We start from the raw sequence: 26,500 nt of genomic DNA, 5'->3' as shown, positions 1-26,500 counted from the left end.
ATATTAATTTTTCATATGATTCCATTATTGATGCCATCTGTCCGTGATCTAATTTTTCTTAGAACTTTCATATATGTAGTCTAGAATCATCAATAAATTATTTTATTTCTAATCCAATTCTCAGATCTATAAGTTAAAACTGGTTTGAATACTGTTGTGTATACAGCTAGTTTAGTGTTTTGTCTCATTTCTTTCTTATTCCATATAAATTTATTCAAATGTCTTCATCAATATACCAGCTCTGCTTGTATATTTCCATATTTAATTCACTATCTTCACTGAATACATTGGACAAATAGCTGAGATATTTTACTTTTTCTACAGTTTCTCTATAGAGAATGCAGTTACATTTTTCTGTGTTGCTGCATATTCAGTTTGGGTTTTTCATTGCTGATTTTCATGCCAAATTTGTTCAAGTAGTTATTCATTATAAAATAACTGTATAGCTTACAAATGCAGCAAAAATTATATAGAATTTTATTTAAAAATTCCAACCTATTTCATCCAACATTATGTAGACTTTGTCATCAGGGAGACAGACCATTAACTAAATTTAAAAGATGAATCACAATAATGAGTCATAATTCACGCACATATTAGCTTGTGTCTCGATCACAGCTGAAGTGCAGATATTACAATATTAGAGTTCAAAGGAACAATTATAAACAGTTGCATAGATTATAAAAAAAAAAAAAAAAAAAAAAAAAAAAAAAAAAAAAAAACCACTTACTTCATGACCTGAACACAGTTAATAGTGATCACTTCCTAAAGCTTGGATACTGGCAATCTGATTGGACCGCATCCCAATATCTGAAAGGCAATCACATTTGAACTTTCTGGAATGAAGAAGTTCAGTCTGGTTCCAAAGAACTCTGTGTCATTGAGCCATACAATTCACAGGAAGAAAAAGTAAAATAGTATTACTTTTGCTGAAAATCAGAACAGCAAAGTAGGAACAAATCCCAAGCATACAGAAAAATTGTGGAAAATTTGAAGACAATAGAAAAGCTATTATCGATGATAAGTAGCTGCTAGATTTCTATTCAGAACATGGACTAGTTATCGTTGACTCCATGTTTCATAAAGATTAGTCTGGTTCCAAAGAACTCTGTGTAACTGAAACTTATTTATGTTTATGGTCCTGCAGAAGTTTTTACTAAAGAAAAAGTGAAAGAATTTTTTCAAGTCATTAGAGAATAAAGTTGGCAGGAAGAAAAAGAAAAAGATGGAGACACCCATTAACTACATTTCAAAGATGAATCACAATATTGAGTCAAAATTCATGCACATATGGCACAATTATATGGGATAATATATCAAAATTGGAGATGTTAATTTCATGTTAGTTTGTGTCTCAGTCACAGTTGAAGTATATGACATTACACTATTATAGTTCAAAGGAACAACTGCAAAATATTGTGTAGAGAGAGAGAGAGAGAAAAAAAAACTAAATTCATGACCTGAACAGTTAATAGTGATTACTTTCTAAATCTTGAATATTGGCTTGTAGTCTGATCGGACTGCATGCCGATATCCAAAAGGCGATCAAATTTGAACTTTCTGAAATGATGAAGTTCAGTCTGATTCCAAAGAACTCTGTGCCTTCGAAACTTATTTGTGCTTATGGTTTAAAAGTTTCTACTAAAGAAGAAGTGAAGGAATTTTTCAAGTCATTAGAGAATACAGTAGACAGGAAGAAAAAGAAAAAAATGGTCTTTGCTGAAAATCTGAACAGCAAAGTAGGAACGAATCCCAAGCATATAAAAATAAATTGGAAAATTTGAAGAGAACAACAAAGCTATTATTGATGATAAGTAGCTGCTGGATTTCTATTCAGAATACAGACTAGTTTTTGTTGACTCCATGTTTCATAAAGATGTAAATAATTTCACATGGAGAGAAGACACAAGAAAAAAGAAAAGTCTTATTATCTATGGTATTGTTGATAGTGATATCTTCATACTGATTCAGGATACAAGAGTATATAAAGCAGTGAAACTTTAAGTGATCATCATTTAGGGATTATAGACATGCTAACGCAAGAATATTTTAATATTTGTCAAATATTTCAGCATGAAACTAACAGACTATCTTCAGTGGCTACATAGGAACCGTTTTTAACAAGGTGAAATACCAACAATTGGGATACCAACAATTGGTATTCCACCTTGTTAAAAACGGTTCCAATGCAGCCACTGAAGATGGTCTGTTAGTTTAAGACTGAAATATTTGGCAAATATTAAAATATTCTTGTGTTAAACGCATGGATAGGCTTATGTGTTTGTCAGACATGTTGTAATAGATTTAAGGGTATTGATATGAACACAGATGGAAAAGAAAATAACTATTTATTAACTTAAAAGCTAATATTTCGCTGGTATTATATCCAGCATCTTCAGAGAACACATCACAAAATTTGTTACAAATGTAAGACAACCACAATCCGGTGTAACAGTGGGGCTAGTATAAGTAATTGCAGCGTGCAACACAAGACTAAAGTCCTAATAGGGCACCATCTAGTTTCAAAAAAAAAAAAGAAAAAAAAAGTAGTTCAAAGGTTTTGAAATAGTAGTCCAAATAATAGTCTTAGAAAGTTTGAAAAACATAAAATAAAATAAAAGTAATAAATATTAATTTGGTCTTAGGATGACTATCTTCCAAATCTTTGGTAGATTTACAGCCATACTTGTTAAGGTTTGGAGTATGTTTTAAGGCTTCTGTTGATTCCAGAAACAACCTCTCTGACTTGTAGAAGCTTCTATGCATTACTTTTGTTTTTTTCCAATTGATCCTGTGTGCTGGGGTATCCAAAGCATGGTCTGCCAGACCCGACTTGCCATAGCGAAAGTATTGGATATATTTTTTTTTTGTGTTCACTGAGGCGGATGTCCACAGTTCTTCCTATCTGTCCGTAGTAGGCTTGATGGCAAGAACAGGGCACTTCATAGACTCCTGGATGTGATAAAGGAGTGCATTTGTCCTTAGGTGAACGGATGAGAGTTGCTAATTTCACATAAAGTTTAAATACGGTGTGCAGTTGGTGTTTGTTAAGCACCTAGATATCTTTTCAGATGTACCTTTAATGTATGGGATAGTGATAGTTTTGTTGTAGTCTTCTGTGGTAGATAGAGAGGATTTCTGGGTAGCATTTGGTTTGTTATCTATCTTATGGGGATTATAACCATTGGTTAAGAAGGTGTGACGTAGGTGAGAAAGTTCAGCAGTGAGAGCAATGTCGTTGGAACAGATTGCTCTAGCTCTACGGCTTAGTGTTTTTAAGATACCATATTGTTGAGAAGGGTGATGGTGTGATTGTTTGTGTATCTCCCTGTATGTGTGGGTTTTCTATAAACTGAAAATGATAAGGAACCTTCTGGTAGACATGTGATCAGTGTGTCCAGGAAGGGCAGGCAGTCAGTGGCTTCTAGTTCCATTGTAAAGTGGATTTTAGGGTGCTGGCTATTTAGATGCACTAAAAATGTATTCAATGTGTCTGGGCCATGTGGCCAAATAGCAAACACATCATCAACATAGTGTAGCCAGAGACTAGGTTTGAGAGTGGCTGTGTTGATAGCTAGTTTTTCCAGATGTTCTATGTAGAAGTTGACTAAGGGGGGAACCCATAGCTGTCCCATCGAAGTGTTAGTATATTTTCCCTTTCCATGTAAAATAACCTGCCTGTACTGTGAATTTAAATAGATGAAATATATCTGGGGGAAATTGTGAATTTAGTAAGTTAAGTGTTTCAATCATTAGTACGTTAGTGAATAATGAGATGATATCAAAACTCACCATTAGGTCTGAACTATTTAACATGTGGTTTTCTAAAATACTTTTTAGGTGGGTAGAATTTTTAACAAAAGAGGGAGAATTGTTTGTGCAAGTGGCTAGTAATTTGGCTAAATGTTTAGCTAATTTATATGTAGGACTGTTTATACTATCTACAATAGGACTAATTTTGTAAAATCCACTTTACAATGGAACTAGAAGCCAATGACTGCCTGCCCTTCCTGGACACACTGATCACACGTCTACCAGAAGGTTCCTTATCATTTTCGGTTTATAGAAAACCCACACATACAGGGATATACTTACACAAACAATCACACCATCACCCTTCTCAATGATATGGTATCTTAAAAACACTAACCCATAGAGCTAGAGCAATCTGTTCCAATGACATTGCTCTCACTGCTGAACTTTCTCACCTACGTCACACCTTCTTAACCAATGGTTATAATCCCCATAAGATAGATAACATACTAAATGCTACCCAGAAATCCCCTCTATCTACCACAGAAGACTACAACAAAACTATCACCATCCCATACATTAAAAATATATATCTGAAATCATATATATAATTTTCAGATTATATATAAATCTGAAATATCAGATATATATAAATCTGAAAAGATATCTAAGGTGCTTAACAAACACCAACTGCACACTGTATTTAAACCTTATGTGAAATTAGCAACTCTCATCCATTCACCTAAGGACAGATTCTCTTCTTTATCACATCCAGGAGTCTATGAAGTGCCCTGTTCATGTCATCGAGCCTACTATGGTCAGACAGGAAGAACTGTGGACATCCGCCTCAGTGAACACAAAAAATATATCCGACACTTTCGCTATGGCAAGTCAGGTCTGGCAGACCATGCTTTGGATACCCCAGCACACAGGATCGATTGGAAAAAAACAAAAGTAATGCACAGAAGCTTCAACAAGTCAGAGAGGTTGTTCCTGGAATCAACAGAAGCCTTAAAACATACTCCAAACCTTAACAAGTATGGCTGTATAAATGTACCAAAGATTTGGGAGACAGTCATCCTAAGACCAAATTAATATTTATTACTTTTATTTTATTTTATTTTTTTCAAACTTTCTAAAACTATTATTTGGACTACTGTTTCAAAACTTGGAACTTTTTTTTTTTTAACCTAGATGACACCCTATTAGGACTTTAGTCTTGTGTTGCACGCTGCAATTAATTATACTAACCCCACTGTTACACCAGATTGTGGTTGTCTTGCATTTGTAACAAACTTTGTGTTGTGTGCTCTGAAGATGCTGGATATAATACCAGCGAAATATTAGCTTTTAAGTTAATAAATAGTTATTTTCTTATCTATCTGTGTTCATATCAATACCGTTAAATCTATTACAACATTCTTGTGTTAACGTGTCTATAATCCCTAATTATAATGTCACAAGTGTATCTGAAGAGTAAAATGTTCATCATTTAGTTTTGAGCAGGATAAAAATGAATATCATATTTAAGTTAAGGGGATAATAAATCCCTCATTATTTTAAAACCGAATACGAAACTCGAAGATTGAAATCTAACAGTTTCATGCCAAAGAACTTTCGGCAAGTCCAAGCGTAAGTCAACACCTGGTAGTGCAACACTAGGGCAACTCAGAGCAAAGGTGGAGCAAGCTCCCTCACTATCCTTAATATTTTCTCATAACGTAAAACGCAGCTCCTAGGAGATGTATTACTGTTTTACATTATGAGGAGTTCAGAGGTCACTACCCAGACCGGTTTCGACCTTTATTGAGGTCTCATCAGTGAGTAGGTAGACCTGGATAATACCGGCTTTAAAATAATGAGGGATTTATTATCCCCTTAACTTAATTTATGCCGCTGGAAAAAAATAGCCTCTTGGCTCTTTATCGTAGTAATAATATATATGGGTACACCTTTCTGGAAATTCGTATAATAAAGATATGCAAGTTCAGTTCACTTAAACCTTGGTATAAATTTATTTCATGTTTAGTGTTGAATGTTATCACTACTCCTTCCATTCCATGATTACTATTGCCTGAATATAACATCCTATATTTATTATTATTATTTTATTTTTTTTATGGAGCCTCCATAACTCAGTCGGTATAGACGAAGCTCTTTAGTCTGAAAGACCTGGGTTCGATTCCTGTCCATGACATGAGGAACTTTTACCAGGTCTTTTCAACTAAAGGTGAGTTAGCTGGTTTCATATGGAGGTAGAGGGTTTTTTGTTCTCCCAGAAACTCAGGTTTTTCATCCATCAAAAGAGGCTAACCAGCCCCGTGAATGTAGTGAATGTACATGTCAACAGTCATAAATACTTAGGGCAAGGAAGGCAATGGAAAACCACCTTGTTCCCCTAATCATTATTCTCTAGTCAAGTAGGATATGGCTACCCCACCAACCATAAGGTTGAGGAAAAGTAACAACATTATTTTTAATATCTGATCTACACACATGAAGGGTCACAAGATCTATAACATATCAGTGCTGTGTGTCAACAAAATTAAACGAGAGCACTCGGATGATTTAGAAGAATCCTCACCTGTTTAAGTCTTCATCTCGGTGATATCAATTATGTTGATGTGGTAGTCCTGTAGTTCGATCTGTTTTCTATTGATGCTTCTTATGTTGATGGTGCGTATATGCCAATGTTGAGTGTTTCAGGACCAGACTTTTTCTATATACACACACGCGCGCAATATGTATACTTTATTCTTTACTCAAACCTGTATGGATGGGGTGGGAGGATAAGGATGAAAGTTTGAGACTATAACATAGCCAGGAAAGTAACCCTTTTCTACTTGTCATCTATGGAAAATTGCAACATTGTAAATTTCCATAAATCTATTAAACCATCATCATCATAAATTCCTGACATGTACCCTCAAGGGGTGTACAGGATATGATAGTACTACGTGAAACATTTACACCATTACTAACTTCCTATCTACAATTTTCCTCCAAATCAGTCTGTTACTTGTCAAGACTCTAACATTATCAGATCTTATATTTCTGTCATCTAAGGCACTTTGTACCATATCAATCCACCTATATCTTGGTCTTCCTCTGGGTCGTTTTCCTGCCAACCAGGCAGGGAACACTTGTTTTGCTAATCTTTCTTCACCCATTCTGTTCAAGTGACCATACCACCTGAGATTAGCTCTGCTAACACATTCCTGGATGCTGACAATGTCAAGTTCTTTCCTAATATCCTCATTTTTAATATGATATTGCCATTGATGCCATCTGTTCACGCCTATAATCTTTCTCAGGATTCTCATATCTGTGGTCTTTGGTCAAGTGTTTTACTTCTGCCCCAGCTCTCAGATCCATAAGTTAAAACTGGTTTGAACACTGTCTTGTATACAGCTAATTTGGTGTTCCGACTAATTTCTCTCTTATTTGATAGGAATTTATTCAATTGACTTCCCACCATACCAGCTTTGCTGATTCTGTTGTCTATTTCCATATTTAATTTACCATCTTCACTAAAAATCGTGCCTAAGTAGCTGAAATGTTTTATTTGTTCCACAGGTTCTCAATTCACAACACAGTTGACATTTTCAATGATTCTGCCTATTTTCATTGTCTTTGTCTTTTTATTGCTGACCTTCATACCATATCTATTACAACAGTTATTCAATTTAGTCAGAGAATCTTGCAGACTAGTAGCGGATTTATTTAGAAGTATAACATCATCTGCATAAAGCAAAGAGCTGACATTAACATCTTCAATTTTGATATTATGTTTAATACCACTTTCCTTCATAATGTGATCCATATAGATAATGAATAACAGAGGAGATAATGTACATCCTTGTCTCATACCAGATTTAACATTAGGCCACCTTCCTGTACTTCCTTCAATTCTAACTGCTGACTTACAACTCAAATAAAGACTAAGTATTGCTTGATATAATGCCCAATTGACACCATATAACTAGCGTATTGAATAGCTTCTCTCTTGGCACCTTGTCATATGCCTTTTCCAAATCGACAAACCTTAAATACAGATCTTTGTCATATTCCCATGCTTTCTCGACTATTTGTCATAAAGTGAAGATCTGATCCCAATAGCCTCTATTTGGCCTGAATCCAGCTTGTTCTTCAAGCTTTTCTTCCACAATTCTTCTCAACTATTTCTCAAGTATACGTGCATAGATCTTGCCAGGAACACTCAGTAGGGAAATACCTCTGTAATTCTCACATTCAGTTTTATTTCCCTTTTTATATATGGGTACTATGAGAGCTCTACTCCAATCATCGGGAATTCGGCCCTCTGTCCAGGCTTTCTGAACTATGCAGTGCAGCCACTGTAAGAGTCTTATACCACCATACTTCAGCATTTCTGGTCGAATATCATCTACTCCTGCTGCATTTCCACATTTCAAGGCCTTTGATGGCTTTTTCTACTTCAAGTATGGATATGTATTCCTGACTGCATGACTGGTCAGTGTTTTTTACACTGTGCGGTCATCACTGCTTGTTTCATTTAGCAGTTTTTCAAAGTAATTGCTCCATACTTCAAGGATATCTTTTTCTCCCGTTTGCATGTCACCTTTATCATCTCTAACTCCTTTTACAGCACTCTTTCCTCTATTCCTAAGCTTCTTCAACAACCTCCAGAATATTTTGCCACCTTGATATTTATTTTCTATATTCTTGCCAAAGTCCTCCCTTTACTTTTGTTTAGATAGTTTTACACAGTGTTTAGCATTCTTGCATTTGTCTCTGTATTCTCTAAGAGCACAAGCTGACTTATTTGCCAGGAACTTTTGATATGCTTTCTTCTTTTCCTTCACTGCTTCTTTAACTTCCTGTGTCCACCATGGAGTTCTAATTTTTCTATCCTTGCAGACAACTTCACCACATGCTTCTCTAGCTGAATCAATCAGGGCTTTCTTCAAGGCTTGCCACTGACTCTCCAAGGTTTGATTCCTGTTCTCAAACTGTTTAATTTTTTTTTTCAATAATCTTTGTGTATTTTAGTCTACAGTTCACATCTGAGAGCTGCTCAACTTTTATTCACTTTAAAACTTTCTTATATGTTATTCTTTTCAATATGAAATTCAATTTTATCCTGCTCAAGACTAAATAATGATCACTTCCAATTTCAAATCCTTGTACACTCTGGTGTCCTGCACCACCAGGGAGAAAACATCACTATCAACAATAACATAGTCAATGAGACTTTTCGTATTCCTTGCCTCTTCTCTCCATGTGAATTTGTGCACATTTTTATGTCGGAACATGGTGTTAGTAATAACCAGTCCATGTCCTGAGCAGAAATCTAACAGGCATTTGCCATTATTATTATCTTTGCTCTTTTCTCCAAATTTTCCCAAAAAATATTTTTGTATGTTTCACATTCATTTCCTACTCTGCTATTTAGATCCCCAACAAGGACCAACTTTTCCTTTTTCATTCTGTCAGTTGCTTTTTCTAAATCCTCAAAAAATTCCTCCACATCTACCTTAGTTATACCTTCTGTGGGACCATAGGCACAAATAAGTCTCATTGCACAGTTCCCCATTCTCATATTTGCCCACATTACTCTACTTGAGACTGACTGCCATTCAAGAAGATTAACCTCGTATTTTGTGTTGAATACTATGGCTACTCCTTTTCCTTGATTGTCATTGCCTGAATATAACATTTTGTATTTATTGCTCAGAAAGATCTCACTAGTTTTGGTCTTGTTTGTTTCAGCCACCCCTATTATGTCGATCTGGTACTTATCTAATTCCTCAGCTAGCTCCATTTCTTTGCCATTCAGGCTTCTTATGTTGATAGTACCAATCTTTAACTCTGGTGATGTTGAGTTGGGGTGTGTTTTCAGATTTGTTCCGGTAACTGACTTTTCGCTGTTTGCCCTGGTTCCCTGGCGAAAACACGGGGGGCCTTGTTTAACCTAGTGATGCCTCAGCCGGCATGAAATTCTATTATGTTGTACCATCATTTTGTATTTTGGTTTAAGCCAATACGAATACAATTTGGTCGGCTAAATCCCAAATTGCCAACCCATCCTCATTCATTCAGTATCCAGGTAGATACCCAACAGGGTGCACCACGAGAAGGTGAGGATTGGACATTAGGTCAGGAGCCCTGGTCGGTTCTCCACATTCCTTTAAAGGCTATGTGGAGGTCTCCTCTCAGTTATACAGCTTTGACTCTTAAGTACCCCTCTTTCTCTTTCTCTTGGAGACACTTTTTTAAAATCACCTTAACTTATGAAAAAATTTCTGCTGTTTTTATTTTGATTTTTCCCCATTTGAATACAGGAAATATAACTGATTACTCCCAGTTATCTAGAGCTACTCCTAATTTCAAAATTTATTGAATACATTTAATGATCTCTTAAAATGTAGTTCCAGCTGGCATATTTAAATAATTCCATATTAATGGTAATTAATTTCCTGGAATTGAATTCATATTAATTTCCATGTGTCTATTTTATTTTATTTTTCATTTTGTTTAGAATTTCAGTTAATTCATCTGGCCTTACAGTTTCTAATTTATTAGTGTTATTATGTTAAAAGTGTTAAAATCATTATTCCTCCATAAATTTTTCGCAATCACATCTTTGTTGCTTTGTTCTTTAGTTTCTTTGTTCAGGTACTTTCGAATTTTACATGCTGATGATTGTGTTCTATTTAACTCTGTTTCTAGATTTTTTTTCCTTTATATAATATTATTTTATCTATGGCATTTTCTCTCCCTCTCTCTCTCCTATAATTTTGTTTATTTTCAACTGTATCAGAAAATAACCATTTTCAGTAAGCTTCATTTTTCTCTTTTATTATTTTTTCTATATGTTCGTAATTTCTGATGCTACTGTTCATATGGCATTATTTTTTACTAGCCTGTCATTGAATTTTTTTAAAAAAAATTATGCAGCATTTATTCTTCTATTCTGTTTTTTTTTTTTTTTCAATATTTTCATTTACCTCTACTTCTAAAAAATTTTGTTCAAATTTTATTTGATAGTTTCTAATATTTTCTTCTCATGTTTAACAATTTGATTTTAAATATGCTTACTAATTTTTTGGAGGTATCAACTTTTTTCCAATAAATGCATAATGATCTGTATCTAAACATAAATTTCTGTAAACTCTGACAACTATTATCAGGTCTGTCATTTTTTTTTATTTCCTATTATGTAATCAATAACAGATTAAAGACTTTCTGCTTTCAAATTATATTTGGACTTCTTTATGTCTATGAAAGGAATTTTCTATTTCAAATTATTGAATAGGGCAGTCAATTAATCTTCACATCAAAAGTCAATTCATATTTTGACGTGGTTCCCATTATTTCCCCATACAGTCTTTAATTGGTTGGTTATTCTTGCATTTAGATCATCTAGTAAAAATAGATAGTTATTTTTGTTTGTGTAATTATTAAAGATGTTTGTAAAATTCTCCTTTATTTTCTTATGGGGCAAAATCACCAAATATTGTAATGTTTCCTCTTTGTATTTTTAGTCTTGCTTCTACTGTTCTTTCATTCCAGTATTTATAGTTAATAATTTTATTTTTTTCAATCTTTAGATATCATTAGTATGGTTTCTGTTTTCTTTCAGATTGCTTTAATCTATCATATATTTGAATATAATCATTTACTTCTTTAATCTCCCTTATTTGTTTTAATTTCGTTTTTGTTATGGTTAATTTTATATTGCAATGTTTTAGAATTTTCTCCAATTCTTCACCATTGTAGACTATTCTTCTCGCATTCCATGTTAAAATTCTGATGTTTTGGTTATACCATTTCCAATTTTTGGATATTGTATTCATGTTCAGTCTAGTGTTTCTTTCCAACGTGTTCATCCAGTTTCTACTTGTGTGAGACATAAGTAATAGGCAAGTCCTCTGATTTGGTTACCAGCCATAACAGAGCAAGTGTGTGAAAGGGATGTTGTCTGATGCTACAGTCAGAATATACATATATTCAGCATTTCCTCTGAATGGTGGATGTTATAGTTGTTGCTTTCAGGGTTGATAATAAAATGCACCCAGCAGTTTAATTTTATTTATATAAGGTGACATCAAGATATTTATTAAGCAAATTTCCCACAAGAATTTGAAATCATTTATATAAGTAATGATCTGATTGCTCTGGAGAATATGACAATGAAATGATATCTTTCCTACCTGCACACACCATAAAAATTTTAATAGCTTAAGAGGTGTACCCTTATTCTTGTTCATCACTGACTGGTAACTCATAGCTGGGATGTTAAACAAGTCATGAGTCTTAAAATCTTACATTATAATGCAGCAAGACATTTATAAAATATGTCTGATTTTGTAATTAAGTATTCTACTCACTTTATCTTGAAGACTGCAATTAATTCGACTCTCTGTAAGTGTTTCCACAGTTCCAATTTTCTTTGTTATATCAATAACTTTTGGCTTTTCTTTCATTCCTAAGATTGCCATCAAGTTATCTGAAAACAAGTTAAAAATCTGTTTGCTACATTGCATTTTATTTTTTACTTGCTTACTGGTTTATAAACAATAAAAATAAATTTCAATACTTGGCCATCGAACTATATTTGAAAGCTGTACATCACTATACAATATATCAAAGGCCTTTGTTACCAATTACACATTTGAAATTGTTTCATTTTATTTCAATATGGCTAAAATATATGGCTATTAAATCCTTTTACACAAAAGCAAAATTGTATATAAATCTACTGAAAAGAAAGGTCATATGGGGTTTCATGTTCAAAGAAAGATTCAGAGTATAGCAATAATTAAGCAAAAAAAAAAAAAAAGTTTCATCTGTTGGTGAAGTGGGGGGGAGGGGTCAAGTAATTCTGAAATGTGTTTATAGCAGTCAGTCTATAAAAACTAACTGATTTTCCCTCAATTTGTCTACATTAAATTTATATATATCTGTTATAAAGGTTTGCCACGATTTTGCTACAAAAAAATGAGATAAAAACATACTGAAATAAAATTATGCTGATTACACATTATAACAACGTATGCTATTTCCTCAGCATAATACAATCTCATCTGCTATATGCTTCAAACAACACATGCTAAACAACTTTTCCATTGGTTTTTGCCTAAATGAAATTATGAAAAGTTTTATGAAAGTCATAGTTTAACTTATTCCTGTAAAAATGTTGCATTTATATTATATGCAGATATACAATGGTGTCCAAAACCTAAGGATGAACACTATTTCTGAAGATTACAACCACAAATTCAGATGAATCACACTGTGGCAATTTGTATAACTGATTATTTTGAATAGAATGCATGTACACATTCAAATCACATGCAAAGGGGTCATGTAGTAGCACTCAACAGGATAAAAGGGGCAAAAGTCTGCACTAAGCAAATTGTGTTTGAAGGAAGCTCTTTTTGTGAAGGAATAGAGTTGCAAACTTTGATGTCTTGTAATGTCTCAAAGACATCATCTAGATGATTTCACACAGAGAAGAATTATTGGAAAACTTGAAGAAGGCTACAGAATCACTGATATTGTCAGAGTTTGGAATCTCGAGTTGCATTGTACCAGGCTCTGGGAAGCATTTCAAACCAATGGAATGTTTTCCAGACATTTGTTAAAAGGTAGTCCTTGCTCTACTACAAAGCAGGAAGACAGATTTTTGGTTATAACAGCAAAACAATTGATGCACCACAGCAGGTCAGCTCCATTCAGGCACAGGTACATGGATATCTTGACAAACTATGGCAAGACACCTGCAAGAAGTAGGCCTACATGCCCAAAGGCTTGTAGTGTGTGTCCACAACTCTATAGAGCATGTTTTCAGTCATGTTGTATCCATAAAAATTGGACAAGACACCAATGGGCTAATGTACTCTTTACAGATAAGAGTCATTTCAGTCTTTCCTCCAATTCTAGATGACACTTGATCTGGCATGAAAGTGGTACTGCTTACCATCGTGAGAATGTTCTTGAAAGGGATCCATACATCAGTCATGGTGTGGGAAAGCATTATGCTTAATGGGCACACTGAGATATAAGCACTGGAAAAAGAGACAATCACTGGTGAATGATATTTTTATATCATTTTTATGCATGACAAGGCCACACCACATCATACATGAGCCGTGGAAATACTTCCAGAGACCCAGGATATTAATGGAATCAAGTGGTCAGCATGCTCCCCCAGATCTTAACCCCCACAGAACACATTTGGGATGCAATAGGGAGAGGTATTGCTGCTTGAAATTCTCTTCCAAAAAACAAACAAGGTCTTATCCTTGCTCTGAAGGAGGAATGGTGTGTCCCGATTTACGATTTTTATTCTATCTAATAATTTCCTCTTATCTATGTTCTTCTATTATCCATGCTCGAGATATCACCAAAATTTTTTTACTAATACTCAAGTTATTTCTCCCCTTAGTACCCCTAATATTTGTATTTATAATGCGCCTTTTGGGATATTTAGTTTGAGATATTATATACAAAAACAAGGAAAAGAACTAAAATATGTCTGAAAGTGAAACAATGTTGCAGTCGTGACACTTTATCTCGTTTCTTAACACATTATTTTCCCGCGTGATTAGGTTCGTAATTTTTCAAGTGGTGCATTGGACAGCAATTTCAGACAACTGTTTTATCATTGGACAAAAGGTTTATTAAAAACTTTAACATGGTACAATTAAATTTTTGTGATTACTCAATTTAATGCTAAACTAAATACTTACAAACTAACATTAGCTTATTACAAGTAATTAGGCTATGATCCTATAATGAGTATTACGATCATGCCGCCATAACAATTCAACACATAAATTCACTTGACATGGACAAATAAGATTAATTCACACTGTTTAACTATTCAAACTTAAGTAGATTAACTAAACCATTTACTGCACTAACACATAACTAGTATTACGATCATGCCGCCATACACATTCAACACGTAAATTCATTTGACATGGACAAATAAGATTAATTCACACTATTTAACTATTCAAACTTAAGTAGATTAACTAAACCTTTTTCTGCACTAACACACAACTATGACATTTTAACTTTCCTATACATTACAATAGGCATGCAAAATTCTCAGGACACTTAATTATTCACATAACATTAACACTAGCCAGCTTACTTTTAATATATTCTGTCAGATACTAAAGTCCTAGTATAAATTTTCCTTGGTCACTTCAACAGTTCCATATTAGAATAATGATACTTATTACAGACAAATTTTAGTTAACATTAGATATATTTTACAGTACCTTTCTTTCTTGAGTTTTTCATATGGGCCTTTACCTTCTACTGATTGAACTAGCTTGGTATAACCTCTCCGATAATCTGCTACTCCTACGTTCCTTTTGGAGTTGAACTATGCTTACACGGTCTTAAACTTTCGTAATTCAGGACACACTCCGAATCATCTATATGACGGCTGTGCGACTCGCGACGTGGATATCGATATCTTTATAGCTTTCCCTTTCTTGTGGTTGTCACTGAAGTTGAAACATAAAGAATATGTTTCCTTTTCTTTGACTCTATGGCATTCTTCGCTTTTTACATAGGAAATCCGGAATTGAAATCCCACTCACTTTTGTTTCCATGTTGTGACGACGGAGATATAACCCCAATCTCCACTCAGGAAAACCGCATGAAACCTATGCCACGGGGCTCATAGAGAACTCCTCGGGAACAGAACCAAAACAAAAACCAAAAAGCCCTTTTTGGGGGGGGTCAGCCCTTTTATACTTTCTCTCCTAACGGCACCCTCTTTAACTTCTTTTCTCCGCCCTCTACTTGTTTTTACTTCACCGACCAATTAGGGTGGCGTTTTTTTTTCTCTGCCAAACGTCCATTGGTCGGTGAGCCAAACGATATCTCAATCCGGGAATCGGCCCTGAGCGATAGTCTGTTGTTTTTCTTCCGCTAGCCTCTAACTTAATCCCCTTTCCAAAATTTTTCTATGAATTCATTTAATATTTTAATCTCTAGCCTCTCACATACCATTTCTTATGAATAATCATTTTCTGTCTTACTTAGTTAAATTTTCTCATTTATACCATATTACAACATTAATATATTCTTTCTTTTTTGTTTGTTAGTTTATCCAAACACCTTTATTTTATATATATTTTATTGGATGCAAGAATATTTCCTTTTTCTTTTAAATAATTCATTTAAATTAGCTTTAATGCAGGTTTTTTTTTTTTTTTTTTTTATTTGCTCTTCATGTTACACCATGATAACTGAGAATTTTACATTCTTAAGATATCAGGGTGTAACAATGGGCAGTTTGTCTTGGTGCTAAGCATGGTACAATGTTGTGAGAGCTGCATCGCAGTTTGGGGTGGACATATTCCATACTGAAATGTCTCTCCACATAGTTTTCTGTAAGCACTGCACATTAACTGTAGTTCCTTATCTACATCCTCAGGAAATTTATGACTTTTGCCAAAAAACATATTGCATTTAATTTGTATGAAATTTATAACACATTTTTTGTGTAATATAATTTATTAGTATGCTGGCAATAAATTTATATCTACATATACATAAAAATGAAGTTTGTCCTTAGCCTTTGAACACAAGTGTCGCAAAAACTTTATGGAGTTACTTGAAGGAATATGTTATTCTTTAAATAAAAATCAGTTTAATGGAACATTTATACTGAAAGTTTTATTGCATAAAATTTTTGTACATGCATCTACAGCATCTTCAGTATGAATTCAAAAATTAAAGAAGAAACAAGTGAACATAACTGAAAAATCGACAATCAGAATACATCAGTTGCATATGAATTCTGGAACAGCATGGTACAAACTGTTCCAAAGTCCTAACAATATGTTTGCTTACACATGCCATCTTCTCCAAGCAAAAATTCTCTGGGAAAAGATTAAAGTTCTACATAAAAGTCATTTTATGTAGAACTTTAGAAGAGGGATAACTTAAGGCCATTAGATCTATTCAGATATGATGGGCTTAAGTTAATCCTCTTATGGGAAATTGTTCTTCTTCATATAGCTTACAATTAATTTTTTAAACATATATAAAAAATGTCATTAAGTCTTTAGAACAGGCCAGACAGTTCTACTTTACTCTATTCTAGCAATGAGAATGTGTTACATTAACATGTGACACATTATCATTGCTGATTATTAAGCTAAGAAAATTATATATATATATATAAATAATCTATTAAAACCTACTTTTTTAATTTCCTGAGTTTCCATGAGATATACAAAACCCTGCTTACCTGTGCCACAAATCAATTAACTTAGGGAATGACTAATAAATGATGGATCTTCTAGTAGGATTAAAATCAAACATATAATGGTATTTCTTCTGGAAGTCTAGAAGTATAAAATAAGAAACAATTCCGAAGGTATCCACCAATCCATCATCTTTTAATTTAAGTATGTTCTCCAACTAGTGTTTTTGCAGGAGAGGAAATCTTCCCACTTTCATATAAGACTAGCAAAACCTGCCTTCAGTTAAAAAAAAGGTCCTCAAAAGGTGTCATCATAAATAATTTCCACATAAGTTAGCAAACAATAACAATTTATGTAGAGGCAGCCTTGCTAATTCTGTTACTGATGTCATTTAATTCAATTTCCAAATCTTCACTATCATTATGTCTGAGCAGCTAAAATGTATTACCAGTTTTATCAGCTACTACTGAAAATACAGAAAACTATTTTCTATGTACTAAAAATTGTGAAATAGTTCATGCCTATTTCATATTATTGCCGCTTTTTTCTAAATGTTGCAATTTTTACAATTATTCAACTTGGCTAAATAAGCTTTGAACACATATAAAGCATTGATGATGATAAAACGTTTTTTTTTTCTTGCTCCATTAAGCACTGTGTAGGGAACTTTACTCTTGAAACAGCATGGCTTTTTCAAGATTACTTTTGGATTGCAGGAAGGAAGGTGTTGAACTAAATATACTTTAGTCTCACAAGCAAATTCATTTTCTTATTTTATTAATGACAACAGCTGTGAATGTTTCTGAAACTTCCCTTTCAGAGCACACAAGACCTCTCTAAGAATTCTTGATGATATTCAGAAAGAACAGGGCAATTTGCTTAATAGATGACCCCTTCCTTCACAGACTCCCTTCAGTCACTTTATCATAGGCACTCTGGTTCAGTGATGTGGCCTTTTCTACAGGTACTTTCATGGGCACATTGATCCTCTGAATTGGCTGCTACCATTCCTTCACTTTCTTCTAACCACAGAAGAACTAGAGCAGCCACTGGCTAACACCCACACACTGTCCAGCTTCGAACTGTTATGTCGTTACTTTTCCTATAATAAGTTACTTTCTTTATGAATTTACCTCTCTACAATGACTACAAGACTTACAAAATTTCCCTGACTCCAATATCTGTATTACTTCTTACATGTTCATTCTATAAGAAAAGCAAATTCTATATCTCTAGCCGATTCCTAATTTTACTCACATGCTTACCCTGACTGATAAAGGTTATTCCTTGCTAAAAGAAATGAATCCTCTAATTTCTTTCTGGGGCTATCTCCTCTTCAGATATTGACAAATTTATTTTTTAAAGCTGCGCCAGCCAATATCTTAGAATAGAGGGGACTCTTATTCAGAGAGACTTTTCCAGACTTTTGGTGCACATAGGTGAATAAATTTAGTGCTTAAACTCATAAATTAAACGCTTTACTGTGGCTAAGTAAATTCTGGTTTGCAGTTGTAACCTCTATAACAACATGTTATACCTTTCTTTCAATTCTCCCCTCTATGGTTCAGATTAATGAGTGGTAGTTTTGATTCATATCACAGGCAAAACTCAGGTATAGAAGAAAAAACATATTTATTGGAATCTAAAGACATGTACACTTAGACCAATCTCACTTTCAATTAGTTCAATGACATGCTAAATCAAACTGTATCAAACTGATTAATACTCTAATGCATGAACAATACATCCTTCTTTTAAGTTAGAGATTAAACACACATAATATACACATTATACACTTCTAATCAATATTCTATCTACTATGCTAGCCTTGCACATTAAACTAGTCACAATCATCTATAATCATTCCAGACAATTTGTCTTATGGACATTAGCCACTGCTAAATAATCACTTAAAGTTCTTAAATACTGTCCATGCTCGATTATTACACCACAATGATCTTTCCCTTTTACTGACTGATGTTGTGTCCCAATTTATGATTATTAGGCTTTCAATTATCTTTACATTTCCAAATCTTATTTATATACGAGATATCACCCAAATACAAATATTCAAGCTTCTTCTCCCCTTAGTGTCCCTAAATATTTATTTTATACTGCGCCTTTCAGGACATTTAGTTTCAGATATAAAATTCAAAAACAAGGAACAATTACCAAAATATGTCTGAGTGTGAAACTAATATGCAGTCGTGACCTTTATCTCGTAAATTAACAACCCCCCCCCCTGCGTGATTAGGTTCGTACGTTGTTACAAGTAGTGCATTGAGCGGCAATCTCAGACAAGTGTATTCTCAATGAACAAAAGTTTATTGAACTCTTAAACATGATACAACTTATTCATTATCAAATAAAACTCAATTCAATACTAAAATTATATAATACAAATTTTCACTAGCTAAACACAAGTATTAGGTTAAGATCCTACATGAGAATTGTGATCATTTCGCCATAACAGATTCTATACATCCAAACGTATAATCCTAGAACTGGTTGATCCTTTGTCTAACCCCTTACTGGTTTGATCATGCTATAATTCTGTATTTTCTAGGACATCAAATAGATCATATTGCCATCAGCTAAAGGTGGAGGAAAATGTTATTAGATGTCCGAAATAAAAGAAGTGCTGATATTGGTAGCTTGTCTCAAATCATTGCCTAATAATAGGATCTATGCAGTTACATATTCAAAAAAATCATCAGAAGAAAACAGTTAATAGACGAAAATTTGATATTTCTAAATTACAAAATACTGAAGTCTGCAATGAATTTTAAATAAAGTTAAGGAAAAATATGGAAGTAATTCTGAAGGAAGAGAGGATATAAGGAATGATGATATAGAGGCTAAATGAAAAAAGGTAAAAAAAAGTCCTTAATGATACTGCAGAACATGCTTTAGAATATGCTAAAAGAAAGAAAGAATGGTTATTGATGGAAATTTGGAGACTAGTGGATGAAAAGAAAAAAATAAAGCTGAAATTATGTGCAAGAAATACTCCCAAAAGGAAAAAAATGAACTTAAAGACAAATATAAGATTTTAAATAAAAAGGTTAAGAGAAGTGCTAGAAAAGATAAATGAAAATGGTTTGAAGAACCAGCATCGAGGGCACAACAAGCTGCAGACAAGTATAACAGTAGAGAATTACACAGTATTATAAAAAGACTATCTGGAGAAGCCATGCAGGACATGCAAAAGAATGTCTCAATGGAAAAATTCTAGTGTCAACAGAAGAGCAATTGGAAAGGTGGAGACAACATTTTAGTCAAATCTCAAACAATAGCAGTGATAGAATATAAACAGGAATAAAAAAAGGAGTAGATGAATTAAAACTTGATACCAGCCTACCATCTAAATTGGAGATAAAAAAAAAAAGAGCTATTAAAGAAATGAAAAATGGGAATAGTGACAGGACATGATGGTATCCCGGAAGAGGCTCTAAAATCTGACATGACAACAATCACAGATATGCTCTGTCCACTAATCCAAGATACTGGGATAAAGAGACATTCCCACTGAAATACAGGAATAATAGTAAAAATACCAAAGAAAGCAGATTTAGGAAACTGTAATAATTGACATAAACCTGTTACATGTCATTAGCAAAATTTTCTGCAGAATTCTTCTTACAAGAATCTTTAATATTTTAGATAAGGGCACGAGAAGAGAGCAGTCTGGTTTTAGGCCAAATAGATCATGTATAGACCACAACACCTTAAGAATAATAATCGAACAGTCGAGTGAATTTAACTCTTCTTTATATTTGCTGTTTGTGCATTATGAAAAAAGCCTTCAATTCCATTGCCAGAGATTGTGTGTGGAATGCACTTCAAAACAAAGGAGTGACACAGAAGATAATAAACCTCATACAAGAAGGATATAACAAATTTCAATGCCAGATGCTGCATTGGATATCTGTCACAACCTTTTCAAACTGTATCTGGAGTGTGACAAGGATGGCTGCTATCTTCCTTATTATTTATATTGGTGCTAGATCAAGTTCTATAATAAATTTAGTTTAATCCTTTATCCAAGTGTAAGAAAACAAAGTTTGCACCCTTAATGCATAGCATTATACATGTCTGCAAGGAGATGTGCTTTGCATTATGGAAGATACTAAGACAAGGAGTGATGAGAGCTTGGTCTGCTTTTACCACGCGTTACTGCAGCCCTGAAAATACTTCAGGTGCAAACTTTGTTTGCTTACACTTGGATAAAGGATTAAACTAAATTTATTATAGTCTAACCAAGTGGGGGGAAAAAAAACTTCCAACATCTTTCTCTAAAACCAGAGTAATTTAATAATAAGGTGAGACACCTTTTGGCAACTCATATAGGTAAATATGACTTCTCCATTGCTTCCACCTTAGTATCACCACCTCTGGGTCTGGCTCCCACTGATGAGACCTCAATAAAGGCCAAAACCAGTCAGGGTAGTGGCCCTTTAATGCAAGATGTGCTTTGCATGGGAGATACTAAGACAAGGAGTGATGAGAGCTTGGTCCACCTTTACCACGAGTTGCCTCAGTCCTGATGATATGCCAGGCAGAAACTTTGTTTGCTTACACTTGGATAAAGGATTAAACTAAATTTATTATAGTCTAACCAAGTAGTTAAAAACTTCCAAGATCAAGTTCTAGAACAGATAACAATGAAACATGCCAAAGGAATATCATGGAAAATAAATAAAACTTGGGGTGATCTAGACTATGCAGATGATGTATGTCTAATTGCTCACAGACATGCAGTATCCAAAACAAACTAACCACATTACGAGAAAAATGACTAAAGTCGGTTTGAAAATAAATACAAAAGAAATGAGAATCAATGTGAACAACAAGGCACCAAGTACAATTGAAAATGGAAAAATCAAAACTGTTTCACATTTTATATATCTCAGCAGTGTTTTATCAGCAGATGGAGGAGGCAACTAAAGATGTTGACATAAGGATTCAAAAGGCAAGAAGTGCATATGCTAAACTTAGTAGAGTATGGAAAATGAAAAATATTCACAGATACAAAATTAAACATATTTAAATGCATGTATTAAATCAGTTCTTTTACATGGATGCGAAAAAACGTGACTGGTTTCAAAGAAAATTACAAACATTCATAAACCAATGCCTACGGGGCATACTTCGAATTTGGTAGCCACAAATTATTACTAACAAAGACCACTGGAAAAGATTACATCAGCAAAAAGTCAACCTTGAAATCAGAAAACAAAAATTTTGATGGACTGGACATACACTAAGGAAAGATCATGAAGAAATCTGTCATGCAGCCCTAGAATGGAATCCACAAGGAAAGAGAAAGTGTGGCCATCCTAAAAATACATGGAGGAGATTGACTTTAATAGAATGTGAGACGAAGAGCTTTGCTGAGCTAAGACCAATAGCAAGGATAAGGAACTGATGGAAAGCATTTACAGACTCCCAATGCTCCTGATGGAATCTGGGAAAGAAAAAGAATGACTTCACATCAATTGCCTTAGTATCCCATAATGTAATGCACATATCCTTACAGATGTATAATGCTATGCATTATGGAAAGGGCCACTACCCAGAAGTGATACCAAAGTTGAAATAATGCAGAAGTCATATTTCCATATACAAGTAGCCAAAAGGTGTCATACCTTATTACTAAATACTCTGGATTAGAGATAGATGTTGAAAGTTTTTTGTGATATGTATGTTGCATTATGGGATACTAAGGCAACTGATGTGAAGTCTTTAGCCTCTATATACAAGTAGCCCAGTTGTGAAGTGAAGTTTATTGTGCAAACTGTTTGCTTACACTTGGATAAAGGATGAAACCAAGAATGTAATTTCTTGGCATTTCTAATTTATATTATAACAAAATGAAAAAACTTTCTAGAGAATAATATAAAAAATAATGAGTCCTAATTCTCTTATAACAATTAGTACATTTGGTAGTATTTCATCATCGGTCTTTATTAAATTATTAAATATTTAATTTTATTAAAATTAAATATTAAATTCTTTCATTAATTTGCCTTTCTTCATAAAAATCGTGCCTAAGTAGTTGAAATGATTTACTTGTTTTCAATAGATTTTCAATTCAGGAAACAGTTGATGTTTTCAGTGTTCTTTGGTATTTTCATATTATCCTTTTATTGCCGAAACAGATTATACAGGAAAAGGTAAACCACCCAACCATACTTGCTACATTTCATGATTTCTCAAATATTTGTCTGAAAGTGAAAATCTGATCCCTATTTGGTTTGAACCAAGCCTGTTCTTTCCCAAAAGTTATCTTCCATAATTTTTATTAGACTCTGCTCTAGTATGCTCAGATCTTGTATAAATCTTACCTGGAACATTAAGTACAGAAAGTGCTCTGCAATTTACACATTCAGTTTTATTTCCATTGTTAGGATGAGGTAATATCAGAATTTTACTTCAATCATCTGGAATCTGGCTTTATGACCACAATTGGATTATGCAGTGCAGCAACTATAAAATTTTTAGACCTTCATATTTGGAGCATTTCTGGTCAAATACCATCTACTCCAACTGATTTTCTACATTTGAGGTTTTTGAACCCCCTTTCCTACCCTAATACTGATATGCATTCCTAAATTGCTCTTCACTATTTTCTAAATCATTCTGTCATTGCTTCTTTCATTTAACAATCTTTCAAAGTAATTGCTCCAAACATATTAAGATATATGTTTTCATATCTTCCTTTTCATGTTCTTGAGGCTGTTAAGAAAAGAGGATAAAAGGAATAAGAGACTCAAGAACATTTTCCAACCTTCCTGGTATTTATCTTCTATTACGTTTACCAAAGTCTTCCTTACGAGTTTTGTTAAGCTATATTTTACGTTTTTTTTTTTAATTTTTTTTTTACTGTATTCTCTCAGGATATATGCTGATTTACTTGCTAGGAGCCTTTCAATATGTTCCTTCTTTTAAAAAATTCCTCCACTTATTTGGCAGAACGTCTGTGAGACCATACGAACAGATACATTTTCATTGTCCAATTCCCAGTTTAAAGTGTTGTCCACATCACTTTACTTAAAACTGTTTGCCATTCAAGAAGATTATATTGGTATTTAGGGCTGATCACTGCTGCTACACCTTCCTTTCTCTGGATACTACTGCCTGATTATAACCTCTTATAGTTGCTATTTAGAAGAATCTCTCAATACAGTAGTTCTTTAATTCTTCTGCCAATTTCACCTCTTTTCTATTGATGCTTCTTATATTAATGGTATCTATCTTGAGTTCTGGATAGTGTCAGACCATCCTAATTCACTTAGTACTCAGAAGGTGAGGATTGAACAATTAGGTTGGAAGCCCGTTTAGTTCTCTACATTCCTTGAAAGGCTATGTGGAAGTCTTCTCCCAGTTATCTGGCTTTTACCTTCAAGAAACCTACTCAAAACAAATACTTTATCAGTCCAGAGCTATAACATCAATAATCATAAATTAACTGGCTGATTACTGAGAACAAGTTGTACTTTGTGATGGAATATAAATAAAAAATAAAAATCAGTAATTTATTTTATGTTTTGTATGAGTCTTTCAATTTAATTAAGTTAACTACTATTAAGATTCTGAATGATGACTTATACAATTTTCTACATAATACTAATTTAATTTGTATGGACAACAAACTGCTTGATTAATGGGAAGGCATTATCATCATGTGAAATGCAACTTGCATTGATCCATAATAATTTCAGAGGATGGAAATTTCCAATGAAAACTGATTGTGCATGTCGTGCTTCCTACTTTTATACAGACAGCTAAAATGAAATTATTCAAGTGCAGTGCTATAAAGATTATGCTGTAAGTGTATAACAGACAATGGGTTGCTCAGCCATTCTGATTACCTGCACATATGCAGGAATGGTCAGTACATTATTTCATCTTATTTACCAGTAAAAGTAAAAATATTTCTGTGAAATACACTATGTGAAATAAACAAAAAAATAAGTAAAACTAACCTAGTTTTTGTTTTTGATTTGTTACTTTCTTTTTCTTCAAAGCAATTCTCTTTGGCATGTCATGAATCAGTGTCAAAGTTGCTGAGAAAACAAACATTTGACGTCTCTTCTTTTCTACTCCACTCCTAATAATAATGATACAATGTAAATACTGCACAGCAAAAACTCACAGAAATAATTTGCATAAATACATCTAAAACTAGCAAAACTACCCAGTACTGTTCAGTAAGTTTTCTTCAGTTATTAGTTTTAATAAACAGCTTTTAAGTCTGAAGATTTTTGCATTCTTTTTCCATTTAAGTAAAAAAAAATAAATAAAAAAATATATATATATATACACACACACACACATACATGTATAAACACACATATATATGCATTATAGTTGTGCATCTGGTGAACCATCCTCAGATAGTTCACCAGATGCACAACTTGAGGAAGGTCTAGGTTCATCTTCAAGAGATGAGATAAGAGCAGGAGTGAACTTCTTTAAAAATTTCAGCATTACATCCAACTTAGTCTGTAGAGATAGAGCCTATGTAATTCAGCAAAGTGGCATGTGTATCCACAGAATTAGGCCACTGGAAAAAAGACCTAAGTTCAATTGTAGTCACTGACTAGAAGAACCTTTCTAAGCCTTTCTTTCAATTGGTTCCACAATTAGTTGATTCTGTATAGGTTTCCTTTTCTTTTTTTTGCCAAAATTTCTATTTAGCAAGCAACTGCAGCTTATATCATTCTTACTAGATTGCAAAAGCTCTCCATATTGGGGTTTCTATTTCCTCAAAGAACCAAATTGCCTTATTTAACAAAGTCAAATGCCTCTACTAATTTTTTCACAGTGAACTTTCTTGGGACTTGGTCTTTTTCTTCAGCTTTTTTCCCACCATTGTCTTTAGTTAGCAGCACTCTCTTATCTCCAATCTCTTATAAGGCTTTGTCTTAGTCTAGTCCTGTAAATGTATGAATATATATATATTGTAGCACCTTCTTCCAAACACTATTCATACAGTCTGCTGCCACCTCACTCCATGCTGAATCTGCAAGATATTATAATCCTTCCAAAAAGTCTCTGTGGGTTTTCTTACCCTCAGTAGCAGCAAGAGCCCAAACAAAAATATTAACATCTGGTCTATGTTGTAGGAGTTAGGTAGTATTCGTTGAACATGTAATGGATAGCCGTAGTAAGTATGAGTGACATACGTCTTAACTTGAAGACTGACTAACTCAAGTTAAGACGTGTGTGCGCACACACAGAGAGAGAGAGACAAATGTAGGTTTACAAGCAGCTGACAAAGAAAAAGGTGGTTCATGTTAGAGACTTAAACAGAGTAGGAAATGAATAGCACTCATATAAAAATCAGTGGGAAAAATTTGGAGAAAAGAGGTGCACAAATTCACATGGAAAAAAAAAATTATTGACCATGTTATCATGGATAGTGATATCTTTGTGCTCGGTCAGAATACAAGAGTATAACAGAGAATTTAAAATAGGAGGTGATTGTCATTTAATTTTGGACAGGATAAAAATGAATATCA

At 33.6% G+C, this 26,500-nt stretch overlaps 1 protein-coding gene across 1 annotated transcript in view; it reads right to left on the bottom strand.

Annotated features, from left to right (window-relative positions):
• Positions 1-26,500, bottom strand: part of LOC150095343 (ATP-dependent RNA helicase DDX24) — a 157,426-nt gene that overhangs the window by 57,786 nt on the left and 73,140 nt on the right. Inside the window, exons 8-9 of the mRNA XM_090410662.1 lie at positions 24,962-25,086; positions 12,126-12,244 (exon numbers count right to left, since the gene is read on the bottom strand). Coding sequence (XP_090266788.1) covers positions 12,126-12,244; positions 24,962-25,086 — 244 coding nt within the window. The remainder of the gene's footprint in view (positions 1-12,125; positions 12,245-24,961; positions 25,087-26,500) is intronic.

This window comes from Typopeltis vanoorti, chromosome 20 (genome assembly GCF_054136105.1).
Source record: "Typopeltis vanoorti isolate ZY-2024b chromosome 20, IOZ_Tvanoo_1.0, whole genome shotgun sequence".
Taxonomy (NCBI): domain Eukaryota; kingdom Metazoa; phylum Arthropoda; class Arachnida; order Uropygi; family Thelyphonidae; genus Typopeltis; species Typopeltis vanoorti.
This window is presented reverse-complemented; position numbering and strand designations above follow the sequence as displayed.